At 51.1% G+C, this 27701-nt stretch overlaps 1 protein-coding gene and 1 long non-coding RNA gene across 9 annotated transcripts in view; one reads left to right on the top strand and one right to left on the bottom strand.

The window, feature by feature from the left end:
* The window catches only part of SRGAP3 (SLIT-ROBO Rho GTPase activating protein 3), a 245826-nt gene that overhangs the window by 111014 nt on the left and 107111 nt on the right, over positions 1 to 27701 (bottom strand). For 6 of the 8 annotated variants that reach the window (XR_011527372.1, XM_070576653.1, XM_070576655.1 and 3 more), the window contains exons 2-3: positions 22879 to 23071; positions 3264 to 3426 (exon numbers count right to left, since the gene is read on the bottom strand). Coding sequence is in view for 7 of the 8 variants with exons in the window: in XM_070576653.1 (XP_070432754.1) it covers positions 3264 to 3426; positions 22879 to 23071 (356 nt within the window). In the remaining variant the exon portion in view is untranslated. The remainder of the gene's footprint in view (positions 1 to 3263; positions 3427 to 22878; positions 23072 to 27701) is intronic. The other 2 variants (XM_070576658.1, XM_070576657.1) reach the window with 1 other exon arrangement.
* Positions 15583 to 19623, top strand: LOC139076102 (uncharacterized). Its single transcript, XR_011527374.1, has 2 exons — positions 15583 to 15710; positions 18781 to 19623. It is a non-coding gene; the product is annotated as an uncharacterized lncRNA (long non-coding RNA).

Below are 27701 nucleotides of genomic sequence, written 5' to 3'. Positions count from 1 at the left end.
AGTGCTTCGAGCCACCCAGGCTGGGCCAGCCACAGCCCTAAGACCCTATTCTGGGAAAAGGGAGCTCTCACTTTCCACTGGACTTGAAGCAGGTAAGATGTACCTGGACTGCCAGGGGCCACCTGGTCATCGCAGGGAGAGAGAGCACCTACAAAAGAGCCCTTCACTGCCCCCCACCCCAAGAAAAAATGGGAAAACAGAGAAAACCGGAGCAGCGTTGCCTAGAGACTAAGTGCTGACAACATCCTCTGTGCCCTTGAAGCCCTCCGTGCCTGAACCCAGCCTTGGCTCCAAAGTGCTGGTGAGTTCCGTTTCTTCTCTCAAGCCAGCTGAACTGGGTTTCTATTGTTAGCGAACACAAGAGCCCTGATCACTACGGTGGCCTCTAAGATCTGATCCAGCTCCGCTGGATCTTCATCTCACACTTAAAGCAAGGGCCACCTGCAAGCTTAAGTCCATTTGGCAGATGAATCCTAGAATGGTTTCTGGAATTTGAAGTGGGCCTCTAGTCATAATAGATTCCACTGCAAAAGGGGAAATGCAGAATCAGGAAACGGTAAGTTATTAAGTCAAAGAGCATCCTGCATCAGGGAGAAGCTGGCAGGCAGGGCAGCTGCCCCAGGCCCAAGCACAGGAAGGACACCTGGCCTGGAAGCCACTCCCACCTCCTGCAGACGCATTGCCAGAGCGGGACGTGGTGGACGGGGAAGGAACACGGGCCGAGTGCCAGACTCAGCTCAGGAATTCGGGGGTCGGGGTAGGGGTGAGGAGCTCCATCCTTCAGGATCGCTAGTGAGCCCCATTTCATGAGCACCTCCTGGAGGCCAGGGCTGTGCTGGACACTTAGCCTACCTCTACTCTTCAAAGTGGCCCCCTGAAGTAGGCACTGTCACCATCTCCATTTCCCGGATGAGAAAACTGAGGCTCAGAGAGCCTTGCCCAGAGTCACAGTCAGTGAGAGGCAGTTCTAGACAGACTGAAGCTCAGCCACAGTTTCCTGCTGGTGATGACAACGGGCCAGAAGCCACTGAGTCTGGGTTCTCCTTGCAGCTTCTCCGGCTTTACTCCTCATCTGTAAAATGAGGTGAGTGACGATCCCTGGTCTGACCAGAGACGAGCCCCACGGCAGCTGTTCTGAGGAGCTGTCATTACATAAGCAGTGTCGCCTCAGGGCCGAGGTTATCCGTAACAGAGGCGACACAAGGCGGCCGCACTGCGCTCCAGCAGCCGGCCAGGCCCCTTCCGGCCTCTCTCCTGCCCAAGGGGCCAGGTCATTTCCTTTGTTCCACGGGCACAGGCTGGGTAACAAGACAGCCAGGAGCTCAGCTGTAGACATTCTTTCATTATTTTCCACCCTGTTAACCTCCATCAAAAGTGAGGCTGCCTTCAGCCTAAATGGGGACTGAAAAGATTTATCTCACTTGTCCCAGGGCTCAGCTCAGGAAAGAGACCCTTCATTTCCTAAAGGCCCTGATGACCCTTTCTCCGTGAGTCATTCCCACCCATGAAAAAAGATGTGACAGCAACAACGGGCCGGGGCTGAGGATGGGACCAAGTGACCTGAATCTCTTCAGTTTGGCTTTGCAAAGCACCGTGTGATTTTTTTTTAACTGCACTGTATTTACCTTCCTAATTATGTTTGCTTATGCAGCTATTAAACTTAGACTACATTTCATAAACACGGCCCTGGGAGGAGACTAGAGCATATGTGTGGTGAGAGGGGATTAGCCAGCGACTACAGGTTTCCTACAGAATCCTCCTCAAAGTGGACAATCCCAATATAGAGATGGAGAGATTATTATATTTCAAATAAGCTCATCCTCTTCCTCGTGCTTCTAGCAATCCCAGGTCACCGACTCCCCAAAATTGGCACCTGGCAAGAACAGATGAGCTAGATTATTTTAGTAGTAATAGTCTGTTCCAGTCGCATACTAATAGCCAGCTTTCCTGAGCATTGACTAAGCGCCGGGCGCTGTTCTCTGGGCTGTCCCTGGGATTCACAGTCCTCTTAATCCTCGCAACTGCCCTGTGGGTACGTCTATCCCCATTCACAAACGAGGAAACTGAGGCACAGTTTAAGGAACAAGCCCAAAGACACGATAAGTGATGGAACCAGGATTATGAACCCAAGAATTTAAGAATTCTGGACTGGAGACCACACCCTGAACCACTTCTCAATAATACCTCCCTCCTTCCCGTGCATCACTCCCTGTAACCCTCACACTGGGCCTGGAGGTAGCTGATCTTAAGCCCATTTGATAAAGGGGATGAAGCTCGCGGAGGCTAAGTACATGCCCATTTCACAGACGAGGAAGCTGTAATTCACAAAAGTGAGTTCAGTTCTACAGACACTGACGCAGCACCCAGAGTTTCTTTCAGGCAGTGTGCAAGGGGCTCGGGCTACAGAGACCCCAGGGGGCAGGAAACGTCACTCCACAGCCGCTTCTGGATATTTATGTGGGTAAAACCTTCTGAAAGCAACCGGACCATCTGTTAAAAAGCCTTAAAAATGAGCAAACTTTTGACCCACAAATTCCTGTTGCAGAAACTCATCCTAAGAAAACAGCAGTGAATGAGACAAAGGTGTATGTACAGACGAGCTCAGAGCAGCACTATTGTAATAGTATGGAAATCGCCTAAAGTTTCAACAATGAGAGATTGGGGAAATATTCGGGTACATCTATATAACAAAATACTATATAATCGCTCCAAATGTTATGGAAATAGATGTATTGACATGGGAAAATTTTATAGTCGAGTGTTATATAATTTGTGAGGTGACGTAAGCAGATAGTAAAATTACATATGCAATCTGATCTCTTTTGGGAACAGTGTATATGTATACTAGAAAATGTATCCATATGAGCACTCATAGAAAATGTATCTGCATATGTACATATAAAAAGATTCCTGGGACACCAAAGTAAGTATCACTGAGTGATAACATTTCAGGTGACTTTAATTTCTATGTGTATACTCATCTCCATTTTTCCAAATTTCCTACAATTAATGTATACTACTTACCTAACAATGAAACGGTTTTACTTTGTGGTGGTTGCTGAAGTGGCTAAGACCACCAGCCACATCCAGGACTCTAACTCAGGGTCTGGGGTGCCAAACCCAGCCCTTGGCCCCTTGCACCCTTCAATACATCTGCCCTCCTGGTGCCATGTCCCCAAACCATCCCATCCTGGCTGGCACAGTATTAGCCATGGCCAGCCTGGGGCAGAGACCCAGGCAGGTGGGGCGGCCTGCTTGCCCACCTTTTTGAAGAGTCTGATGACATCCTCGCTGATCTGGGAGAGGCGGACGATGACATTGTTCATGAAGATGTCATTGAGGGTGGCGTGGTCTCGGCTCTCCCGCCTGGTCTGATGCAGGACCAGATACCAACAGTTCACAGGCGAGAGGAGGTACTGGTCCTTCCTGTGGAAACCAAGATGGGTCAGGTTGGCTTCACTGGAACTGTCATCCACACAGTGCTTTACATTGTCACCCACCACGACTCGTTTGACCTTCAAGGGGCCCCTTTAAGGTCAGTTTTATTATAACATGTTTACAGCTGCAGCAATAGAGACTACGAGAGCTGAAGCAGTCCTTCCAAGACCACAGAGCAGTGCTGGGGCCAAAACCCAGGTCTTTGACTCTTAGTAGCATCCCATTCCACTCTCCCATTGCTTGTGGTGTTTGCTGCGTGCATCTCTCCCTTCTGGGAAGAAGCTGCCTTCCCCGGGGCTAAGAAATACTAAACCAATAGTGTCTGAAATGCTTGTATGAGTTCTAGAACTATGCAATGGACAGAAAAAAAAACAGACCTTTCTCTACCCCTTCCCTGCCTCCCCCACCCCCGAGTCCCCTCAGGCTCTCAACCCCTTTGTCCTCCTCCAGGTCAGCTTCTGTCTCTGGCTTCTTGGAGACACGCACTCACCTTCGGCCCTGGAAGGAGCTGAGGGCCAGGAGGATTTCAGATTCTCTGTTGGGGAGGAGAGGCTCAGGAGAGCTGCTTTTGAGTAAAGTACATACAAGACAAATAAGTCTTTGTCCTGCAATGATTGATAGATTCTTAGCATCCTCTAGCTGGGCATTATGCTAAACAGGGGTTCCCACAGTGTGGTTGGTCCCCAGACCAGCAGCACCTGGGATCTTGTTAGGAATGCAGCTTTTTGAACCTCACTGCAGACCCTGAATCAGAACCTCTGCGGGTGGGCCTGGCAATCCGGGTTTTAACAAGCCCTGGGGGGGGGCGGGGTGGGGGGGGATGCTGAGTCATACTGAAGTCTGAGAAGCCGCAGATCTCTGTGCCATTGTTTCCCGAAGCTTGGGAAATGGGATATTTCCAAAACAAAATGGAGGTCTCTCTCTCTCTCTCTCTCTCTCTCTCATCTATACTTTACCAAAGACCGCTCTATTAGGTTCAATAAAGGGTGCCATGCCCTATTCTCTAGGAAGAAAAGGGAAGGGCAATTAGAGACCAAAATCAAATCAATAATCCCATGTGGCCACATGGGGTATCTGGGCTGTGTTCTTGACCTCTGACCCTGACCCTTCCCTTACTCCACTTTCCAGGATGGGAAAATGATGTTGGAAAAGCAGGATGTGGGGCAGAGGCCCATTCACCACCTGAGGGTGACTGGCTCCAAGGCCCTCCAGGCCTGCCTTGCTCCACCCCTGCCCCCAAGGGGACCACCTCCAGGGACTGGCCATGGTCACCCTCGGAAGTTCAGCCTCCCACTATCAGCGTTTTTGAGGAAGGGAATTCTGCTGACTCTTGCTACAACCACATCATCCTCCCAAAGCCAAGTGAACGGGCTGGAGGGTGAGCCCCAAGGGCCCCTGGGGAGCTCCGGAACTCCCCCCACCCCACCCCCACCCCACCCCAACCCTTGGCTTGGGAAGGATAGATGAGGAGGGGCTGCTTGATTTAGAAGAATTTTCTTTCTGTCACCAAATGGGCTAAAAATCTGTCTAAGTGGCAGGAGTCTGGGAGACGGGCATGTGGTTTAGATAGAGGATGGATATGTTGGAAAAGGGAGATGTGCTGCCATAGGAGACATGGACCGCTTTCTCCTTTGCTCACAGCCTGGAGGAAAAAACCAGAACCCTACAATTCACCCACCCAGCCGGAACCCCTCAGCATTTACTCCGTGTCCGGTCTCAGGTGGGCCCTGGGCGACCATGACACAGACTTGCCTTGGAGCGGCTGAGGCGGAAGAGAAGATTACAGTGGAAGGTGATAAAGCACTGTAACAGAGACACACGCAGAGCATCAGTTCTGCTCGAGAAGTTGGAGAAGGCGCCGCCCTCCTCTGCTCTCCATGTCCCAGTCACATGGGCCCTTTTGCTTCCGTGCCAGGTTCTTTCCCACCCAGGGCCTTCACGCACAGTGCTCCCTCCATCTGGAACACGTTAGCCCTGCTCTTCTCCCGACAGCCTCCTTCTCTTCCTCTAGGTCTCGGCTTCAATGACGTCTCCCCAGAGGGCACACCTCTGACCACACTGTAAGGCAGGGCTTTTCATTGTGGTCCCGGCCCAGCGGCATCAGCATCACTTGGGAACTGATTGGAAATGCAAATTCTCAGGGCCACCCCAGACCACTTAATAAGAAGCCCTGGGAGTGAGCCCAGCATCTGCGTTTTAACCAGCCCTCCAGGTGACTCCCACGCACGCTGGAGTTTGAGGACGTCTGCCTTAAGGAGTCTCCATTCCCCCACTCACCCTACTGGAAGTTCTTCCAGAACAGGGACTGTTTTTGTTTTAGTCACCACATCCAGTGCCCAGCAATGGGCCTGACACACAGAAGATGCTACGGAAGAGAGACCCATGAGAAAAGGTCACATTGTGCTGGGTCTTGAAGAATGGGTAGTTTTCCAAATAGAGGGGCAGAGACAGATGAAATTGTAGGCAGAGGGAACTGCGTGCGGATACAAAGATAGAGAAGTGGCTCAGTGAGCTAGAATTCTGAGTGTGTTAGAGAGGAGTCATAGGACACGAGGCTGAGACACAGGTTAAGGGCATGACTGGGGGGTGGGCATTGAATGCCAGGCTAACGAGTTGGGACTTTACCCTCTGGGCCATGTGGTTCTCAACCTGGGTTGCACACTAGCATCACTTGGGAAGCTTTGAAAAACACCAAGCTCCAGTCCCCATTCAAGACCAAATAAGTCAGAATCTCGGGGGCAGAGCTTTGGTATTAGTATTTCTTAAACATTCTCTAGAAGATTCTAATGTGAAATCAGGGTTAAAAACGCCTGCTGTAGACAGTGGAGTTATGGCTGTTATCTAAGCAGAGGTATGATCTAACCAATGTATGTCTTAGAAAGATCACTGAGGGCAGACTGGAGAATAGACAATGGATGCGTGGACAGGTGTGAGCACAGGCATGGGGCTAGAGGCAGGAGGACCAATCAGAAGGGAACCTCAGTCCAGGAGAAGAGAGACGAGGAGGGCCTGGGTGGTGGCAGTGTGGCCTGAGAGACTCTCACCAGGAGGGCAGGTCATCTGGGAGCCTTCCTGGAAATAGAGAGGAGGAGGGAGGGGTGGACGGTGATCCCGAGGTTCAGAGCTCAGGCGACCAGGTGGATCGGTGGACGCTGATGGCCTGAACCAAGACGAGGACTACAAGGGGAGAAGGTGGTTTGGGGGGGAAATACTTTGCTTATCTCATTTTTCACTGCTTCCTCGGTGGCGATGGAAATGGAAAGATTAAAAGAGAGATGAGATAATTGAGCTGTTCCCTAAATTACTTCGGAGGCTTAGCTCAGCCTGGGATGCAGGAATTGAACAGCATCAGGGAATTAAATGTGCAAAATTTATGGCAGTGACAGCCAGAAGGTACGTTTCAGGGGGAAGGAAAGAGACAAGTGTTCTTGAAATGGTGCGGAGGTGGTGGGATGGCTTAGGGACCATTAATTAGGTCACCCAGCCAGAGATTGGATAAGAGAAAGGCAGAAAGGACAGCGCTTTCCTTATCAGAAGCTGGGCAGGAGGCAATGCAACCTCAGATGGAATTACAGGGGGAGGCAGAGCGAGTGGAGGCGAGGAGGAGAAAGTCACCTGAAAGCAACCAAGGACTTGTCAAGCTCAAGTGAGCAGCTGCTGGGAAGACGAAGGCTTGGTTCATTCAGGCTTTCATTCATTCAGCGTCTGTGTCTGTGTGGACGTGCCAGGCATGGCTAGGTGCTGTGGATGCAGCGGGGACCAGGGAAGGCAGGACCCTGCTCCCACAAGCCTTCCACTCGAGTGACAGAGGCACACAAGGAAACAAGATGAGACTCAGCCTCATAAATGTGGTGACTGGAAGGAGCCTGCGGAGCAGAGGAAGGTCCCCTGACCCAGATCTGGTGGTGAGGTGACCATGGTAGTCTTCCTGGAGGAAGCAGTTTCTACACTGAGAACTAAGGGCTGGAATGGAGTTTGATAGGGCAGAGCTTTCAAGGTGGAGAAATATGATGAACAAAGGCCCAGAGGGAGGTGGAGAGAGCAGGCTGGGGAGTGGAACACAGCTGAGGGGGCTCGAGCATGATGTTCTGGGGTCGGGGTGGGAGTGACAAACGAGGCTGGAGAATTAGGCAGAGGCCACATAGCCAAGGGCTTTTAAGTCCCATCAGAGGTTTGAGCTTCGTCCTGAGGTCGGCGGGGAGCCGTGGAAGGCTCAGAGCAGGAGTGAAAGGGGACACTGCATTTTCAAACTCTTATTCCGGGTACAGTGCGGGCTCGAGGAGGCCAAGAGGGAAGTTGAGGGATTCAAGAAATCCTTAGGTAAACCGACTAGACTTGGACATTGATGGGATGAGGCTGGGGTTGGGGGGTAGGAAGGAGAAAAAGATGTCCAGGATGACTCCCAGGTTTTCCGGGTTGGGCACCTGGCAGAGCAGAGGTGGCATTCACTGAGATGAGGAGCAGGTCCAGGGGGCGGGGGGGGGGGGGGGGTCGTGGGGAGGGGCAGGGAGGGAAGGCGATGAGTTCTCTTGGAACATGGCGGGTCCAAAGGGCTTCTGGAACATCCAGATGGGCTAGAGAGACAAGTGCGGAAGTGGGCAGCAGGCCCTCGGGTGATATTTGAAACCATGGAACAACATGGAACTCTACAAATGTGTGTGACCAGGTGGCAGAAGAGACAGATCCCCAGGAGGCTGGAGGGAGGGGCAGGGCCAGGCTCCTCCCACCCGCTACCTGGAAGACAGCCAGGATGGGGAGCAGGTGCTAGCTCGTCCTTCTCTTTGAGATGCTGTCCCAGGCCTGCCATCCACCAGCAGACCCGTCCTCTTGGTCAGGACAGCACAGGAGCCTGCTTGTTCCACTCCCCCCACCTTCTCCCAGCCCTGGCTCCCCTCGTAGGGGGCAGCTTATTTGTAGACCAAAAGGCTGGGGTGAACAGGGCCGTCCACGGCCAGGGGCAGGGCAGAGTTGACCGCTCTGTGGAAGGCTGCCGTCTGCAGCCTTGGCCTCAATGGTACCAGGCTCTCACCACGTTACAAGGAAGATGGAGGGCCTCCGATGGGACCCAGCACGGTGAAACAGAAAGACACGTGGACCTAGGGGTGGGGGTTAACTATGTCCACACTGCCCATGCAGGTCAGCTAACCCCTGTGGCCTGGCTACTCAAACCACATCATTAACATTGGGATTAAATACCAGAAATGAGCTCTCGGGTCATTCATTCAGCAGCTCATCCACTCAGTACATTTTTATTGGCTATTTCATAGGGACCAGACCCCAGGAACACAATTTTGAGCACAACAGACACAGTTCCTGCCTCCATGGAGCCTACGGTCGCCTGGGGAGACTGACTGCCCTCAGAGAGTCCAGCCGACGTGTGTGGAGTTAAACTGCAGGCGGGGCCAAGGAGGAGAGCACGTGCCTGAGAGCCCATAACAAGGGGACCCGGCCTGATTTCGGGGGTCCCTGAAGTGTCCCTGAGGAAGGAGTCTTCTGGCTCGGCTCTAAATGAAGAGTTGGAGGTGAAGGGGACCATGAGGGTGGTGGGCTTCAGGGAGAGGGTCCCAGGTAGAGGGAACGGAATGGGCAGAAGCTCACTGAGGGGCTAGGAGCTCAGAACAGAATACAGACCAGTGTGGCTGGAGCGTAGGAAGCAAGGGCGGGAGGGGGGAGGGGAGGGGGCAGGCGCAGGGTCTCTCGGGCTCTGGCCAGCGCCTAGATCACCATCCCGTTGGCCAAATGGATCACACCAGGGCCACAGGAAGAAGCGTGCAGGCCAGGTATGGCAGGTGGACACCAGCCTTCAGGGACCTTCAGTTCTGCGCTTCCCTCTTGAAAGTGACCCAGCTCTCCACGCCAGCAGCCCTTTTGGCCTGCCGCAGCCACCCTTTGGGAGGACATCAAAATGAACCTGGACCGCACTCTCTCTTCCGAGGCACATCGTGAGCAGCCTTTCTGCTTTTCCAATCCTGCATCCCAGTGTCTACTCAGCAGATGGAAGCTGCTGAGCTAAGGCATAATGTGAGAACTTTCACATATATATGTATATATCTTCTTTTTTTTATGGCCAGGAAATAGCAAGGAAAATTTCTGGTGAGTCACAGCTTTCTTTCTTTGGCTAAGGAGCTGGGTACGAGGCTCTAAGAGACTGTGGCTAGAGGAGAGAGCCCGTGCCAAGCTGGTGAGTTAGGACGATGCAATTAGCAATGAGCCAGCTTCTCGGCTGGCGCCGGAAAATTCCGCTTAGCAAACAGAACCCACTTCCAGGCCTGCAGAGCCCCGCGTTGCAGATGGATCCAAAGCCACTGCTCTGGGATTGTGGTCCCTCTTGGGGGAGGCAAGCTCCTATGGCTGACACCGTCCCCAAGGCCCTGAGTCCCTGCCTCTGGCTTCCTGCTCCCTTCCAGGACGTTCCTGGGTCTTGGGGATGCTTGGATGGCTGCCAGCAAAGCTGCCTCTGAAAAGTGCTCCCTCAATTAGTTGCAGGGCCAAAAAAGGTGTGGTCAACCTCTTCTACCTAAGCTGCCTCAAGCAGGATTTGGAATTCATTGCCCTTGCTCAGAGCATGAATCATTAATTCTGCAAATATTCACTGAGCGCCATATCTTTGGAGCCAGGCAATGGTAAGCAAAATGAGTCATGCTCCCTGATTCACGGAGCTTACAGTCCAGTGGGGCCTCAGATGACAATCAAATAATCACACGAGTAAATAGGAAACTGCTTCGGTGAGAGGGGCTATGAAGGAGAAACGCACGAGGACCTCCGCAGCTCCCGGTCTCCAGCACTCCCCCTATTTCATCGTCATTACAGCACTCCCACGCCTGAGACCTGTCCTGTTCATTTCCTTTCTGGTTCTGACACCTCTCCACCTTACGTCTGTCCTGCTCACCACTGTTTGCCTGCTGCCAGGCAGCGCTGGGCACACAGTCGGCTGAAGAGGCGAAAAGTGCCACTGAGCTGGAACCAGAGGATGGGTAGGTTTTAACATGGCAAAAGGATAAGGGAGAGTGTTCCTGGCCATGAGTGTGAAGGCTCTGTGTGTATGGGCACCTTCTAGAACCCAGAGAAGGTGGGTATGGCCAGAGAGCAGAGAGGATGGGGCTAGGGGTGGAGACAAGGCTGGAGAGGCAGCGTGAGCTGGGGCCTGGAAGGACAGGGTGAGCATCTGGGCTGTGTCCTCCTTTCCCAGGGCTGCTGCAACAAAGAGCCACCGCTGGGGGCTGAAACGGCGGGAATATGCTCTCTCCGTCCCCCAGGCTACAAGTCTGAGACCAGGGTGTCAGCAGGGCTGGTCGCCCGTGGGGGGCTGTGAGGGGAACTCTGTTCCATGCCTCTCCCCTCACTGCTGGTGGGTTGCTGGTGGGCTTTGGTGCTCCTTGGCTTGTAGACACATCACCCCAATCTCTGCCTTCACCTTCACGTGGTGTTTTCCCTGGGTGTCTGTGTGCAAATTTCCCCTTTTTATAGGGACACCAGTCATGTGGGTTTAGGGCCCAATCTAATGACGTCATTTTTCCTTGAGTACCTCTACAAAGACCCTATTTCCAAATAAGGTCAAATTCCAGGGTACTGGGGTTCAGGAGTTCAACACAGGAATTTTTGGAGGACACAATTCACCACACAATAGGCTGCCACCCCAAGTGGAGCAGGAGCTGGAGGAGAGTTCACATGATCGCTCAGGCATCTTTCCTGTACGCATCAGAGGAGCAAATGGCCCCGTGACACAGAGGATAAAGTCTCACCTCCTCAGCTGGCGTTCAAGGCCTGCCCCCCTGCCGCCAGTCCAGCCCTCCCCCTGAGCCCCCTCTGCTCGCAGGAACCTCCTCCAGGCAGCGGATGAAGCTCTGAACCAGGGATGGGTTTCATCATTTATCTATTTTTTGCCCCTCAGGGAATCTGAGGCCATTGGACTGGGAGTTGGAGAGCATGATTCAGGTCTGGACTCTGCTGCTAAGTTAGCTGTGTGTTCTTGGGCTTGTCACTCCACCTCTCTGAGGCTTTACAGTCTCATCTACCAAATGGGTGGGTGAGTGACTGAGTGGCCAGAGAAGATCTTTCAGATCTCTTTGACAACAGCAACCGTATTTTCCAAAACCAAATGTGTGTACATGACCTGACAAGGATTTTTTTCCCGATTCCCCAACTTATTTGTTTGAAAAGCCTAACAAGAAGCACAGGATAGGGGCTGGCCCGGTGGCGCAGTTAAGTTTGCACATTCCGATTCCCAGCGGCCCAGGGTTCGCCAGTTCGGATCCCAGCTGCAGACATGATATCGCTTGGCAAAAGCCACGCTGTAGCAGGCGTCCCATGTATAAAGTAGAGGAAGATGGGCATGGATGTTAGCTCGGGGCCAGTCTTCCTCAGCAAAAAGAGGAGGATTGGCAGTAGTTAGCTCAGGGCTAATCTTCCTCAAAAAAAAAAAAAAAAACGCACAGGATGGCCACCGTTTACCCTTGTATGTATTCATCGTCAGTGACAGGAGGCGAGGCTGCTGAGCTCTGGGAAGGGAGGCAGACCTTCCTAGGTTATTCGCATTCCTGGCTCGGCATCTTTGCACGTTCTGTCTTTACCCACTTCGAATGCCTCCCCTCTTCATTCCATGCAGCAAAATCCCACTCTTCAAGGTCTCGTTCAACGGCCTTTCCCTCGGGGATTCTCTGAGATCCACAGATGGTTCTGCCGGAACCGCTCATTTTGATCTTCTCACGTAGTTACTTCCGGATGACACCCTTTATCTTCTTGCTTAACTCACCTCATCTGTTGCCACTCACACACGTGGGGCTTGTTTCACCACTTATTCAATAAGCCCCCGGAAGGTGGGGATGATCTCATATTTCCTTGTATCCCACCATAGCCCTTGGCAGAATCGGACTCATTCATTGATTCATTCATTCATTCACTCTTCTAGTATTTTTTTGAGTATCTGCTCTGTGCTAGGCTGTGCTAGTCATGGAGGATTAAAAAGATGACTGGATGTGCCTTGAGAAGGCTCACAATCTAGTAGATGAAGTTAACACAAACCAAGAATTATTACGGCTACTGTTCAGAATACCTTTAGCTGAAGTGACAGAAATGCTCACTTCAGACTTGGCTTAAGCAAAAACAGTAGTAATGGGAGGAGGAAAATTTTAAAGGATCAAAAACTTTTATCAGAAAATGTAAAAGAATAGGAGGTGGTTGGCCTCAGGCATAGCTGGATCCAGGGGCTCAAAGGAAGTCATCAGGATCTGGTCTTACTCTCTCCATCTCTTGGCTCTGCTTTCCTCTCTCTCTGTGTTGGCTTTACTCTCAAGCCAGCCTTCTCCAGACAGAAAGTAACACTAGTCATCCCAGTAGGAAGAGAGCTTTTCCCTAGTCGTTCCACCGAAAGTCCTAGAATTATATCTCATTAAATTAAAGCTCTGTGGCCAAGGTAATGCAATGCAATCTAAAAAACTCTAGATATTGTTATGAAAAGAAGGAGGGAGAGATGCTGAGCAGGGGTGAGTAACAGATGTCTACTATGTTATACTGTGTGAGGAACGGGATCCCAGAACAGTGAAGGAGGGAAAGAGGGAATGGTTAATCCCACCTCAGGTGGATGGGGAATCACAGGAACATTCTCTCTGGGCCTTAAAGTACACATAAGAGTTTGCCAGGTGGAAAGAGTAAAGATGGCAGCATCCTGCAGGCAGAGGGAAGCCTGAGTGTGAAAATGTGACAGGACTTGGGTTGTGCTGGGGTGATCTGGCCAGGGCAGAGGTGAGGCAGGGGCAGTGGAAGAGGAAGCAGCAGTGGCAGAAGGGCCTCAGAGGTGAAGGCTGAATGAAGGTTTGAAGCGGGCCAGTGATGTGATCGCCGGGGCAGGAAGGCCAGTTGGGAAGCTGAGCAGCTGTCTGGGTGAAGGGAGGAGTTTGACGTGGGGCTTTGCCTTGGAGCCACCTGGGGGCAGACGGAGGGCGTGAGGCTTCAGGGCAGGGGGACCCAGTGGCAGTTCACTGACTTAGAAGCTGCCTCTGGCTGATTCCGGCGCAGAGGCAGAGTAATTCCTAAGGGGAAGGACTCTGTGCACGGGGTCAGCCGGCTGCAGCAGGTTCCGCTCACGCGTGCTGGCGCGCTGTGGAGCCAAAGGCAGGGGTTCAAGCACCGGTTCTGCCCTTCACCAGCTGGGTGACCTTGGGAAGTCAGTTAAACCTTTTTTGCCTCATCTGTAAAATGGCATTGATAACACTGACCTCACAGTGGCCCTTGCTTTATTATTATTTATAATAATCTTTTATAATACATTTGTAACGTGTTCTTGGGACCAGAACGAAAGTCCCTGCCTCATTAGGCAATGCCTGGCCAATCTCATCCTCTCTTTACCTGCAAGCCCCTTTACCTTGGTTTATCCATCTGTAAAATGGGTGCACCACGTGGTGTGTGCAGTGCTAGGCAGAGGAAGGGACCCATGGCTCCACTGGCCAGTTCTTTCACCAATCGGCTGTGGATCCTAAGCCAGGGCTCCCACTGGCTGGCCTTCAGGTCCCTCACCTGTCAGGTAGAGACGATGACACCTTCCTTGACCCCCTCCAGCCCCACAAGTATTCTTGGGAAGATTTAAGCAGCTAAAGACTGGGGCTGCCCTTGCAAAGTGTAAAGTACTATATAATCGTCGAAGGTCATTATTATCCTATTTGCCTAATAGAATCGAGTCAAAAATAAACCCTGCATATTACTGCTTATTAAAATCTCCTTTATTACAACATCTATTTTTCATTTTTAGAGTAAAATTTAAATGATATGCATGCATATACGTATATTAAGCATATCAGACATAAATAAATCATGTCTTGGGTACTTTGGAAGTCGCTGATTATAGTCTCTGAGGATTCCAGGAAACCTGGCGTGGGATCCGGGAAAGGGCCAGAAGGAAGAACTGGAAGGAGAAAAAGGGGCTGTGGCCATCAGGGAGCCCACTCTCTAGGCTCAGCCTCTGCCTTAAAATCCTTCCCAGCAAAGCAAACAGGAAGGTGCAGGACGGAGAGGGGGCCATGAAAGACGCTCACTTTCCAGGAGGAGCTGGAAGGGGCGCTCGGGGGTCCCATGTCGGCTTCGGGATCTCTGCCATCCCTGCAGACCAGCCTACTTCATCCCTCCCTCTTGTCTGTCTTTTTTTACGTAAATGAATTTGTTTTTTAAATTATTTTATTGAGGTCATATTGGTTTATCACACTGTGTACATTTCAGGTGACCATTATTATATTTTAGTTCACCGCCAATAGCCTAGATTTTATCCATCACCTTTATGTGCCCCTTCACCCCTTTTGCTCTCCTCCCCTCTGATAACCACCAATCTGTTCTCCTCATTCTTGTGTTTGTTTATCGTCCACAAATGAGTGGAATTTATTTATTTGCAGAAGACTTCCCTGATCTTAGTTAAAAAAAAAAAAATTAAAACACCAGCATCACTTGCCCTAACAGAAGGGAACTGAAAAAGTAAGTTCAAGGAAAAGCAATGAGTATCATTCAACCCTCGGCAGACACTGATGCCCAGGCCTGCTGTCTGTGTGTTAAAAGGGAGATTAGAGAGGCCTTAGCAACACACTGCACCACCCCAAGATTGTCCCCTCGAGGCAACTGCAAAGATTGAAAGAGAACTGGAAAGAAAATTCAATATTCATGGTTCACGGGTTATCAGTGACGGTTCCCTCATTTTTAGGAACATTGACCTGCTCTGACCATCCATCACATTACAGAAATGAGCCCCTAAAATGCATACCCACCTCCACAGAGCGGGAACTCACGCCTCCCAAAGCAGCCGTTTCCTTGCTGGGCAGCTCTAGCTACTAGAAGGTTCTTAAGGTTGAGTTGAAGTCTGCTTCTCTGGAAATGCTACCCTTGGCCCTCACTTCTCTCCTTCTGCAGCCACACAAAATAAGTCTATGTCCTTCATGTATCTGAAGAAAGCATTTGGTAGTATCCTGTCTTTTCAGTTATTCACTCAGAAACCCTTGATAGAGCTCCTATTATGTATCAGAGACAGGCAGGGAGAGAATGAGACAGAGACAGAGAGAAAAAGACTAGAAATGCCCCTTGCCTTCAGGCAGCTGGCAGACTGAAGTGGGAGAACCAGACATGCGGACTGGATCATTCCTTGATAATCTGACCTGAGCCCCACGAGAGCGACACGGATCACCGTGGAAGGTCAGAGGAGGAGCAGCTGACTGTGGGCCTGGGATCAACAGCAGGGGCTTCACAGAGGAGGCGAACCCCGAGCTGGCCCTGGTGGATGAGCAGGAGCTGACCAGCAGGTGAGGAGGGAACCCCTGATGCCCACACAAGGAGGGTGCGGTCTACACTGATGAGTGACCCTCAGGAAACATTAAACAAGCCCAGAGAGGTGGGGAACATACCCAAAACCATGCGGCTAGACGCAGTTTTGCATTGCGGAGCCAGTTAAGCAAGATGAGGATGCTAGCTCTGCTGCTTAACTGCTCTGGCTGTGTCCCTCTGGACAGATTAATTGCACAAAACCTCGAAGTTTACAACTAGGAAGATGGAGATAGTAGCTGCCTCAAAGGTCACAATGTTGACCATGAAGGCTGACTAACACGATGCACGTAAAGTATCCAGCAGAGGGCCAGGCACGCGGTAAGGTGGATGCGGGGGTGTCTGAAAGATCCGACAACCCGCACAGCACAGGCACCGGGGGACCAGCAAGGATCCGGCTGGTACACTGGGAGCCATGTCATCTGGGTCACTGGGAGAATGTCAACTCCAGAAAGCATTACTGGAAAGCCACTCCTGGTGCGACACCCATCACCGTAACAGTAGCCACTGTGCATGGGGACAGCAGCCCCCCGCAGGACCTCCCCATTATCCCCTCCTCGTTCTGAGCAAACCTTTTCTTTCTGAATCCTCTGCACATTGATAGGCTCATGTATCCGCTCCAAAAGTGCTTCTCTGCTTAGGATTCACCTGGAAGGCGAAGTCTAAATTATAGCATCTTTTTAGGAAAATCTACATCTGTGAAAAAAAAAGTCTGTGATGCTTTATCCACAAAAAGAAGCCCTTTCTTGGCAATCCAGTCAGTTATTCAACGGAATCCTCCCTCCCAACTGCTCCGTGAGGCTGAGATGCTCCAAACCTCCTTGCAGAGACAGTTCACCAGGACTCACTACCCAGCCAAGCACCTCCCAGCTCCTCCCACATTCTGACTTTCCCCATTTTAAACCTTTAGAATAGAATTCCCTGGTGCTTTTTTTCACAGCTGTCCAAACAGCAGCAACCAACACGTAACCTTCTGGGGAGAGCATTTTTATCAGGTATATCCCCTGCAAGGTCAGGGATATCAAAAACTGACAGAGCCAGAATGGAAGCGGGCTGTCACCTCGCAGACAGAACACGATTTGCAAGCCAGGCTAATATTCCAGAGGGGAATCTGGTGTTTGCCTAGAAGAGAGCTTTTCAAACTGGGTCCCAATGAGGGCTAGTTCAGGAAAATATTAATAAGCATACGGGGGAGGCAGAATTCTGTGGTCAAATAGCTTTCAGAAAGAAGTCAACCGGCTTACTTATTGCAAAACTGGAACCACCCAACTTGTCCGGAGGATGTCCACCTACCCCAAGAAGCGGGTTATAAGCCCCTTGTGTGTAGCCCTCCATCCCACACTCCTGCTCAGGAAGGGCTCCCAGCTCCAGGCCCTTAGAAGGAAGCCACGCTCAGGTCAGCCTGGCTGGGAAAGGGCGGTGGGTCATGGACTTTACGCTGGGGAAGAGGAGGGGCCTGGAAGGCCAATGGGGCGTGAAATTGAGCTGTAAACAATTTATCATCTAGAAAATCATTCTGGGCGACAGGTCATCAGAATTCCCCTGGAGGGCTTGTTAAAACACAGATTGCTGGGCCCCACCCCAGAGTTTCTCACTCAGCAGGCGTGGGGGAGGCCCCGGGCTTTGCATTTCTGACAAGTCCCCAGGTGACGCCCATGCTGCTGGTTGGGACCACACTTTGTAAACTAGAGCTCAAGCCTCCTGTGGTGCCAACTCCCCAGTCAGGAGAGCATTGTGAAGTCCACACTCTGTCCTCTCAGCAACACCGTGCCGGGTGCCAGGCACAGGAGAGGGCGACCCTTCGCCCAAATGGCCTCCCCAAGCTACTAAGGCAACCAGCCTCAGTCGCTGCCTCCCACCATCCCCAGCCCAGAGCAACTCTAATTACCACTTGACCTTCATTCATTCATTCAACAAACATTTAGTGAGTGCCAATCATATGCCAAACCTGGCACCAGGGGCTAGGGACCCCAGGTCATGAGTCACTCTCTCTGCCATCTCAGAGCCCATAGACTAGTTGTCAAAAGGGGGACAGGCAAGAAAACAGGCAATTACAGCACAAGGTGGCAGCTTTTGCCTCATTCCCATCTCAAGTCAGAAAGGGGAGACAGCCTCGATTCCTCCATCCTGCCTCTGAAAGATTCCTCGCCACTGTCTACTCATCATCTGCTCTGCCGTCACCCAGGCCATTATCACCACCTGCCTGCAGAGCCGTGTTCCCACCCACCCCACTTGTCTCTCGTCCCCTCCAACTAGGGTGCTCTTTGAAAAACAGAAATCAGATCATGCTCCTCCCCACTTATCATGCCTCAGTGGCTTCCCACTCTGCCCTCAGTCACCAGTTCCAGCCCTACTGGCCTCTCTTCCCCTCCCACTGCCCGAAGGGCGGCTCCTTCTCATCCCCCAGGTCTCAGCTTAAACGCCACTTCCTCCGGAAGCCCTCCCTGCCTGCCATTCTAGCTCAGTGTGGAGGATTACAGAGGATGCAAAGCCTTTCTCGGTTCCCCAAAGAGAGGAGGGCTTCATTTCCTGTCCGCTTGCAGCTGAGCTAGCGCTGAGAGGGGGAATGCCATGCCAGTTCCAGGCCTGGCCTTGAAGAGGACTGAGCTTCCCCATAGCTCTCTCTGAGCCCCGAGCTCCTGCGTCTGCACTCCCACATCTGGCTGACGCACCAGGTGGAGAGGCCCTGACACCTCATGGAGGGGGAGGCAGCCCAGGGGAGCCCAGCCTTCCAGCCATCCCCACTGAAGCGCCAGGCACATGGGGGAAGCCACCTGGGACCCTCCAGCCCAACCCTGCCACCAGCTGAATAGCACCAAGTGATTCCAGTTGATGCCACATAAAGCAGAAAAACTGCCAGCTGAGCCCTGTCCAAATTCTTGACCCATGAAAGCATGAGACCCATTACATCTGGGGTGTTGCTGTTACGTAGAACAGAGAACCTGAACACTTTGCATTATATTTGTTTCCACCCTAGCAATCACTTCCGACAATTTGTCTTTCTTTTACTTGTTTTTTCATATTTGATTCTTCATTCCTCTCCTCCACTAGATGGTAAATTCCGCCACGGCAGGAACCAAGTCGACCTAATTCACCACTGTGAACCGGGGCCTGGCCCTGGTCAGTACTCAATAAACACCAGCTGAAGAAGCAAATCGACAAGGACAGAACACCAGGGGCACACGGAGGAAGCACCGGGTCAGACTCAAGGGAGCTTTCCAGGCCTGAGGAGCAAGCAGGTGGCGGGGTTCGAAGAGCACGGCCACAGGGTTGGGTGTCTGCCCCAACCACACCCACTCCAGGCAAGCCCCAAGCCATGTGCTCATCTCTCAAGAGAAGGGACCGTATCTGAGAGCAGGGACTGTCTCATTAATCCCTGTGTCTTCAGCACGGCGCACCGTCCAGGAAAATAAGGTCCTCAACACACGCATTTCAAATAAATGAATGACCCACGTGGCTTCTGGGAGAGAGAAGCCCAAGCTGGAAGCCAGGAACCCTGGGTTTTCTCACTCAACAGCTCGCTGTGTGTCCTTTGTGAAATGAGCCACGCAGCTTGTCTGTGCTCAGTTGGCTTGAGATAAAACCACGGCCTCCCTCTCTGCATCTCTGGGTTATCATCACGATTATAAGAGAGCAGAGAGGGGCCAGCCCTGTGGCGCAGCAGTTAGGTTCGCACGTTCCACTTCTCTGCAGCCTGAGGTTCGCCGGTTCGGATCCCAGGTGCGGACATGGCACCGCTTGGCAAAAGCCATGCTGTGGTAGGCGTCCCACATGCGGGGTAGAGGAAGATAGGCATGGGTGTTGGCTCAGGGCCAGTCTTCCTCAGCAAAAAGAGGAGGATTGGCAGTGGTTAGCTCAGGACTAATCTTCCTCAAAAAAAAAAAAAAAAGCAAATATGTCAGAGCGCTTTGAAAAAAGGTGTTAGAATAAAAATATGTGATGGTAGAAAAGAAACATAAGATGATACTCTTCTCTAAACGTTCGACTTGCCCCAGGTAAACCCTCAGGGCTGTCATCTGAGCCTCTTTGAATTGCCGGCCACATGGAACTCAGCCCAGGTGAGTCCAGCCCTGGCCACAGCACCTACTGGCCAGCTGGCAATTTTTCAGTTGCCTAGGTGGGCAGGCAATAGCTGGGGCCTTAGAGAGTCGTCATGGCCCATGGAGCAAAAGGAGGAGCACTGGACTTAGAGTCAAGAGACTTGAGTTCCTGATGTGGACTGAATGTTTGTGTCCCCCGAAAAGTCCTATGTTGAACCTCCCCCCAGCGTGATGGTGGGAGGAGGGCATTAGGATTGGGTGAGGTCACCACGGTGGAGCCCTCACAAACGGGATGAGTGCCCTTATCAGAGTCACAGAGAGCTTGCTTCCCCTCTCTGTTCCCCGCCTGTGAGACACCGCAAACTGCAAAGTGCCAGTGGCTCTCATAGAACCCGAGCACGCTGGCGCCCTGATCTCGACTTCCAGCCTCCAGAACCGTGAGCAACAGGTTTGTTTACAAGCCATCCAGTCTACCGGGCTTTGTTACAGCAGCCCAAAGGGACTACGACAGTTCCCATCCCAGTTCTGCCACTAATTTGCTGTGATGTCTTGGGCAAATCAAGTCCCTCTCTGAACCAAATTTCTCAGCCAGAGCAGACTTTACGCACCAAGTAAATCCCCTCCCTCCCTCACTCCCTCCCTTCCCCCTGCTCATTCAAACACCCATCTCTGCCTGGCACTGGGCCCGCTGCAGTAGAAGAAAATGACAAGACCTGGGCCCTGCCCTCAAGACCCTGAGAGGCCACCAGGCAGACGAACACTCTTAAATGAAGTATTTGTAAGACAGCAGGACAAGCCTTCTCCGGACAGCCCGGACGAAGGAGCCAGAGCACAGCACAGACCCTGTGCATGGAGGTCCAAAGAAGAGGCCGCCAGGGGTCAGCACTGGTTGGCGCCAGGGTCAAAGGGCAAGTCCAGGCATCCCCTAGAGGCTCCTGCCTCCAACGGTCGTTGGGGGCTCTGCCGATGCACTAGCTTGGTGCAGAGGGCCCGCCATCTGCACCGGCCTGGGCCAACACCCTAATTAGACTTTCATAGTGTGTGGAGCAGCGAGCTTGGCCCGACTGCCAGCTGGGGCTCCTGTTCCGTCTGGTAGCCTTGGTTAATGAACCCGAGGGGCTGGCCGAGCTCATTACAGGCGATGCGAGGGAACAGGGGACCGCCACCTGTGTAGCCCGTGCCCCGCCTTTCCCTGTCTCCCCACGTTCACACTGAGAATGGGAAAGGAGCTGATTCCAAACCGAGAGGAAGCAGACGGCAGGAGCTGAGGCTCAGCCCGACCTCCCAGCCCCGGATGGCCCGCGTGACAGCTCAGCCTGAGTCGCGCGGGCCTCCACACATGTGTCTGCGCCTGCGACTTTAGGAGAGTGTCCGCATCCTGGGGCTGCTCTCGGGCTGCACCCAGGCCCTTCCTTATCTCAGGCCCAGGAGGCACAACGAGAGTGAAGGCTCAGATCTGTCTCTGTCCGGTGACTGATCCACAGACATGTTTGCATGAGCAGATTCCTCAGGTCTTCACTGTCCTCGACTTAAAGATGAGGTAATGACAGCCACCTGGCACAAAGGAAGCGCTCAGTTGTGCTCAGTAAATCGTCACTGCTGTTGTTATCAAGACAGGCGAGAAAAGGCACCAAAATGTGAGCACCGGTGGCTTCTAGGTGGCAGGCAGGACTCTGAGTGGGTTTTTTTTCCCTCCTACTTTTAAGTACTTTATAAATTGTACACAATGGGCATTTTACTTTTGTCATTTGAAAAATCCCAATTTTCCCCAAAAAAGATATCAGAAAAATGAGATTATGTATGAGAAAGAGCCTAGACAGTGCCCGGGAGGAAGTGATTAAGCGAAGCCTCCTCCTGCAGTGAAAGTCTGAATCAATGAGATTGGGCAGAAAAACAAGCAGGGTGTTTGCAGAGGGGTAATAAATTTTTGCCCTTTAATAAAGCAATTTCTTACCCCCAAATGTCAAGAGAAGAAAGCACAAAAGTGAGTGTGCTGTGGCACAGACCAGGAGAGGTGTAAGGGAGTTTAAAGGAAGGGAGCTCCCTGGCCAAAGCAGAATGCAAAATTAGAGAGTAAGGTGGAAGCAAACCAAGCGTCCATCGACGGATGAATGGATAAACAAAATGTGGTCAATCCCTACGATGGAATATTATTCAGCCATAAAAAGGAAGGAAATCCTGTCCCATGCTACAATAGGGATGAACTCTGAGGACATTATGCTCAGGGAAATAAACCAGTCACAAAAGAATAAATACTGTATGATTCCACTTACATGAGGTCCCTAGAGTGCTTAAATTCAGAGGCAGCAAGTAGAATGGGGGTGTCAGGGCTGGGGGAGGGGGATTGGGGAGCTAGTGTTTAACGGCTCCGGCGTTTCAGTTTTGGGAGATGAAAAGAGTTCTGGAGATGGATGGTGCTGACGGTTGCACAATAGTGTGAATGTGCTTGATGCCACTGAACTGTACACTTAAAACTGGTTAAGATGGTAAATTTTATGTTATGTGTATTTTAGCACAACGGACCGAGCCGCCACAAACGTAGGGCTTGAGATACGAGAAACTAGCACGCGGAGGGTTTGTGCCTCGTAATAAGTAAATAAGGCCGGGAAAGAGCTCGGCACCGGTCCTCCAGGGGAGAAAGGAGGAGAAATGCTCTGAGCATCTGCTCTATGGAGAAGAAACACTGAGGTCACCGTGCTGAAGGAATTCGGAAGTGGGTTCGCTGACCCCCAGATAGAAGAGAACCGGATAGGGCCAGGATGCCCTGAGAGGAGGCGGGTGTCACCTTGGCCCAAATGGAGGCTAGCAGTGTCTGGTGCTTGGCGGCATAATAATGGCAGCAACAATTTATTGAGCGCTTACTGTCTGTGACAAGCGCTTTTCTTGGGTGACTCCAGCATTCCCTACAGCCTCCTCATGCGTAGGAACGACTGCTCTCCGCCGTTACACTCAGGAAGATGGAGCCTGGGAGGTGTTACCCTGCAGACCCAGGGCCTCACACGCAGGCCATCTGCCTCCAGCGCGTCCTCGCCTCCTTTCTGCTTTGCTGCCCGCCGCCCGCCCACCCCAGCGCGGCCTCCCAGCGCCCGGAGCCCTGGCCCCTTCTCACTTGAACTGGTGCTCCCGGGAGCTGCGGATCTTGGAGGAGAAGCGCTCGGCCAGCTTCTCCAGGCTGCGGGAGTACTCGAGCTCGATCTCGGCCTTCCGCCGGAAGAACTCCTGCAGGTCCTGCAGCAGCTGCAGCCGGGACTCGGATTGCTGCTCCAGGCATTTGAACTGCTCCGCCAGCTGCGTGCGGATCTCTGTGGGCAGAGGCAACGAGCGAGGCGTTAGGCTGGGGGTGGGGACAGCAGCGGACCACACAGCTGGCCCAGTGCCTCCGGGCCGACCTGCAATTCCAGCAGCCCCCTCCGCCCAGGGCCTCTCCAGGCGTTGGCAGCACGATCTGGCACCAGCTAGTTTTTGCCACATGGTCTAACCCAATGTTTCCCAAAGTTGAATCATTACATGTCACCACCATGATTTCTGCCACATCCACATGCCACCAACACTATTATTTCTTCCATATGATCTAGTAAATTGGCTCACTTTTCATACCGAAATGAACTTACTTAAAATGAACAGTTTTATGTCACTACAATAAGGGGGAAACTAGGACCATGCTGGTACATAGAAAATTAATTCAACACACACAAAAATTGTGTAAAATTCTATCTAGAGACTGTCGCTTACCCAAGGCCCTAAGCCTCAGCTGCTCGCTCTCTATCAACAACAGGAAAATGGGAGCGTGCAAGGTGTTAAAGAAAGACTGTCTCCAGGTGTAGTCAGAGCCGAGAGAGGGCTGAGAAGCGACACCGGTCGCTCCTGGGTTTCAGTCTTATTTGAGGCCGTGTCTGTGCTCCACTTTGTGTTACCTTGAGCTCCATGCATAAACATCTCAGGTGCCCTAGGGGAGCGTCGCTCACACTTCAGGAAATACTGACTGAGCAAACCAGGTCTGTGCAACCAGGCCAAAAGTTCAAGAGCTGGGAGTTGGTGATAAATCACAGGCGACTTCCAAAGACCACAGCCAACCTCAACTTCAAGCCGGCAGTGTTGACCCTGCTGCTGTCCCCATGCATTAACTCCTTCTCAGCCCACGAGCTTCTCGACAGACGAGTCCCCACAAAGCACCCTGCTCACAACAGCTCTCCACTCAAAACACCCCAGACCCACCTCTGCCTGAGTATTAAGCCCAACGCCCTAGCATGGATTCAAGGTCATCCGCCCCTGGCCCTGAACTCACTTTCTCAGGATTTACCAGCAGTGGACCCTCCAGACCATCCCAGCCAGTCCTTGAGATGTCCAATCCCGCCTGCATAAATGGGCCCCTGTCTGCAGCGGTGGCCAGCGCCATCTTAGCATCCTTCAGAGAAGCGGTCTTGAAAGGGGACAGCCCTACCCTGGGGTACACGAGGCCCTCCCCGGGCTACACAGGCAGGAAGAGTTATAAGGGAATCAGCCTGAGATCCTGTTTCCATCCCCACTCTTTCCTGCCCTGCCTGAGAATGTGCTTCAGTCTAGACGGCACCACTGCTCTCCTTTCCCATCTCCCTCTTCTCAACGTTTCTTCTCCCTCTTCGCAGAAGGAAGACCAACTTCTTCATCTAGAATCTGACTATGGTGCAGTGCCCCAAAGTGTCAAGATATCTGGGTGCCAAAAAAAACGGACGATTTAGAATTTTGGTGTTAGCAAATCTTCCTTTGGGAACATAAATCGTTGCTATTCAAAGTGTGGTCCATACACAAACAGCATCAGCAGAACCTCAGGTCCCAACCCACACCTTCTGAATCAGAATCTGCATTTTAGTAAGATCCCTGGATGGTCCTTATGCACTACAAAGTATGAAAAGGACAGCCATCAACACCCCCATCCATCTCACTATGAGAAGCATTTCCCACACTATCTTACTTATTATGTTTAGTAATTATTTATCAAATGTGTAAAATATTGATGTTATTTTTTAATTTTTTTTTGGTGAGGAAGATTGGCCCTGAGCTAGCATGTGTTGCCAATATTTTTTTTTTCTCCCCAAAGACCCAGTACATAGTTGTATATCCTACTTGTGAGTCCTTCTAGTTCTTCTACATGGGATGCTAGCACAGCATGGCTTGATGAGCGGTGTGTAGGTCTGCACCCAGGATCCGAACCGGCAAACACTGGTCCCTGAAGCAGAGTGCATAAACTTAACCACTATGCCACCAGGCCAGACCCAATATTGATGTTATTTTGATGAATTGTGTATGTGATCATTGTAATGATAAATCAATCCAAAAGAAAGATACTTCAAGTTTTACGGTGAGAGGAAATTTTTTAAATGTCCATTTTAATTTACATATATATTTGGGGTAAAAAGAAGTACGATAGAGTAATCAATAAAAAAGTTTCAAGCATAAAAATATATTAAGAGAAAATTCTGTGAAAGAAGTAGAAGGGAAGTATGTGTTGAGGAAGGAAAGACAGGAGCAACGTAAAATTTCTGACTGCACGGGCAATTTTTGGTGGATGGCGATGGATACCAATGTGTTACAGTATTTACCCTATCACTCAGCAACTGTGCTCATGAATACATACCCAAAAGAAATGAGTGTTTATGTCCACCAAAATATATAGACAAAAATACTCCTAGTAGCTTTATAGCTAAAAATCAGAAAGAACCCAAAATGTCTCTTAAGAGTAGACAAGCTTTTTGAAATGTGAGATATTTATTCAATGGAATATTATACAACAATGAAAAAGAGGAACTACTGCTACCTGTGGTGACAGCCTTGAATCTCACAGATCTTATGTTGACTGAAAGAAACCAGAACAAATGACAGCGTGCAAAACTAGTTTATGGTGATGGAGGTCAGAGAAATGGTCACCTTTGCGGGGGGCGAGGGGCAGTGTTGACTGAGAGGGGGCACAAAGACACCTTCTGGAATGCTGGAGAGATGCCACACCTCGATCTGGGCAGTAGGTACACTGGTAGAAATGAACCAAGCTGCACACTTAAGATCTGGGCATTCTACTATATATATGTACATGAAACTTCAATAAAAAGGCAAAATAAAAAATTGCTATGTTAGTTTCCACTTGATACATTTAAGAGAGTAGTGTAACTTTATTGTACAAGGTCAATATTCACATTATGGCAGAAATTATATCCTTTGTAACTACTTAAACTTACAATGAAACATTTCAGATGTCAAGTTAAAATGTGTGAGGTGAAAGAGACTTTTTTCCCCAAAAAGTTCATTTAGAGGGTAGGCAAGCAAAAAAGTTCTAAAACCACTGCTTTAGAGCCCACGTCAGGCACGGCTCCTGCAGGAAATCTGGCCTGCTTGGCCCGCGGGCACCCCTCTGACCGGCCGTGGTGCTTACAGCTCGTCTCAGACGCCCTCAGGCTGCGTGTCACATCTGCCTTATCTCCCCAGATGAAATCTAAGCTCTGAGGGCGGATTCTCCTGGCACATGCAGGTCATCAGGAGATCAATATCCATACAGAAAATTTCTGTTTACCCTTAGAAGGGCTCCTAGCCCAGGATGTCAACTATGGTGATAATGGGCGTCTCACCTGACACAAACACACACAGAAAAACACATCACACACACCCCACACACTCAAACACATACTCATACACACATACCCCCCACACTACACACACTGACCCACCACATACTCATGCACACAGACCACACACCACACATACACACACAAAACGTGGATATTATCATCTATTACTAAGATGAAGAAACCAAAGCTCTGTGTAAACCAAGATCAGGAAGTTGTCCAAGGTCACATCCGTTCTGTGAACTGGACCACACCACACAGGGACACTGGTGACACGCCCTATTTGTTGAATTGGATTGAGACGCCATCACACCCCCAAATGCCAGCCCTGCCATATCAACCCAGAGTTATAAAAATGCTTTCCAAATATTTTTCAAATTGCTTTTATTCCATCCACTACTAGGAACCATAACAGTCTTAATAATAATCGTGAGCACTTCCAGAGCACATTATTCGCTCCAGGCCCAGTGCCGAGTTCTTTAGATACTCATCTCACATATTCTGTACAGCGTCCCCTATAAGGTGGGCGCTACCAGTGTTCCCCCACTTTTCCCCGTAGACGAGGGGGTGGAGGCCCAGAGGTAAGCAGCCTCTGGTCACGACAGCTGGCATGTGGCAATCAAGCCCGGAATCAAGCCCAGATGCCTCAGACAAGAGCAATGACCCTCCGGACACCTCACTCAGAGGTTGTGCTATTTTAAACTTTAATCCATCTGTACTCAACCTCTTGTACTCTTTTTGCAACAAGATAGTGGTCTAAAGAGATATTATTTATCAGAAATGCTGCAGCCACTGCCTTCCTCCATCCCAGGGCATAATCAGGAGCCAACGTTCTCTATTTTAGAGGAAAAGCTCCTAACTCACATCGTGACGACAGCAGATGATTTGGAAGGAACAGAGAAACCTCCCCCAGTTCACACAACCAGCTGGAGCCTCCAGGCTGGTCATGCAGGGGCCCTCCAGCAGCTCGGGGGGCTCAGAGTCAAGTCTCTCTGGCAGGAAGCGGCCCTGGCAGGAGCGAGACTGCAGCCGCCGCTCTGGAACCCTGAGGGGATTGGATTACCCATCTCATTATTTCCAGCTCCCTTCCAAGTTGCTCCTCCTTGCAGCCGGCACAGATTTGGTTTTTCTCCTTGAAGATTTCAAAGGGAGAGAAAAAAAGAAAATAAAACAGAATTGCTCCCAAGGCACAGACTTCATTCAGCAGACAGTCCCCCCAGGGGGCGGTTCCAGCCACAGCACAGCACTGAGTGGCAGAAAAATTTAAAAGGAGATGGGGCAGGAAGGATGAGGCGTTTGGAAAGTCTGGAAAGGCTTTGATCTCAGAAGCTTAGAGCTG

The sequence above is a fragment of the Equus przewalskii genome, chromosome 15, assembly GCF_037783145.1.
Source record: "Equus przewalskii isolate Varuska chromosome 15, EquPr2, whole genome shotgun sequence".
NCBI classification, from domain to species: domain Eukaryota; kingdom Metazoa; phylum Chordata; class Mammalia; order Perissodactyla; family Equidae; genus Equus; species Equus przewalskii.
Note: the sequence above shows the minus strand (reverse complement) of the source record. Positions and strands in the feature narration are given on the sequence as shown.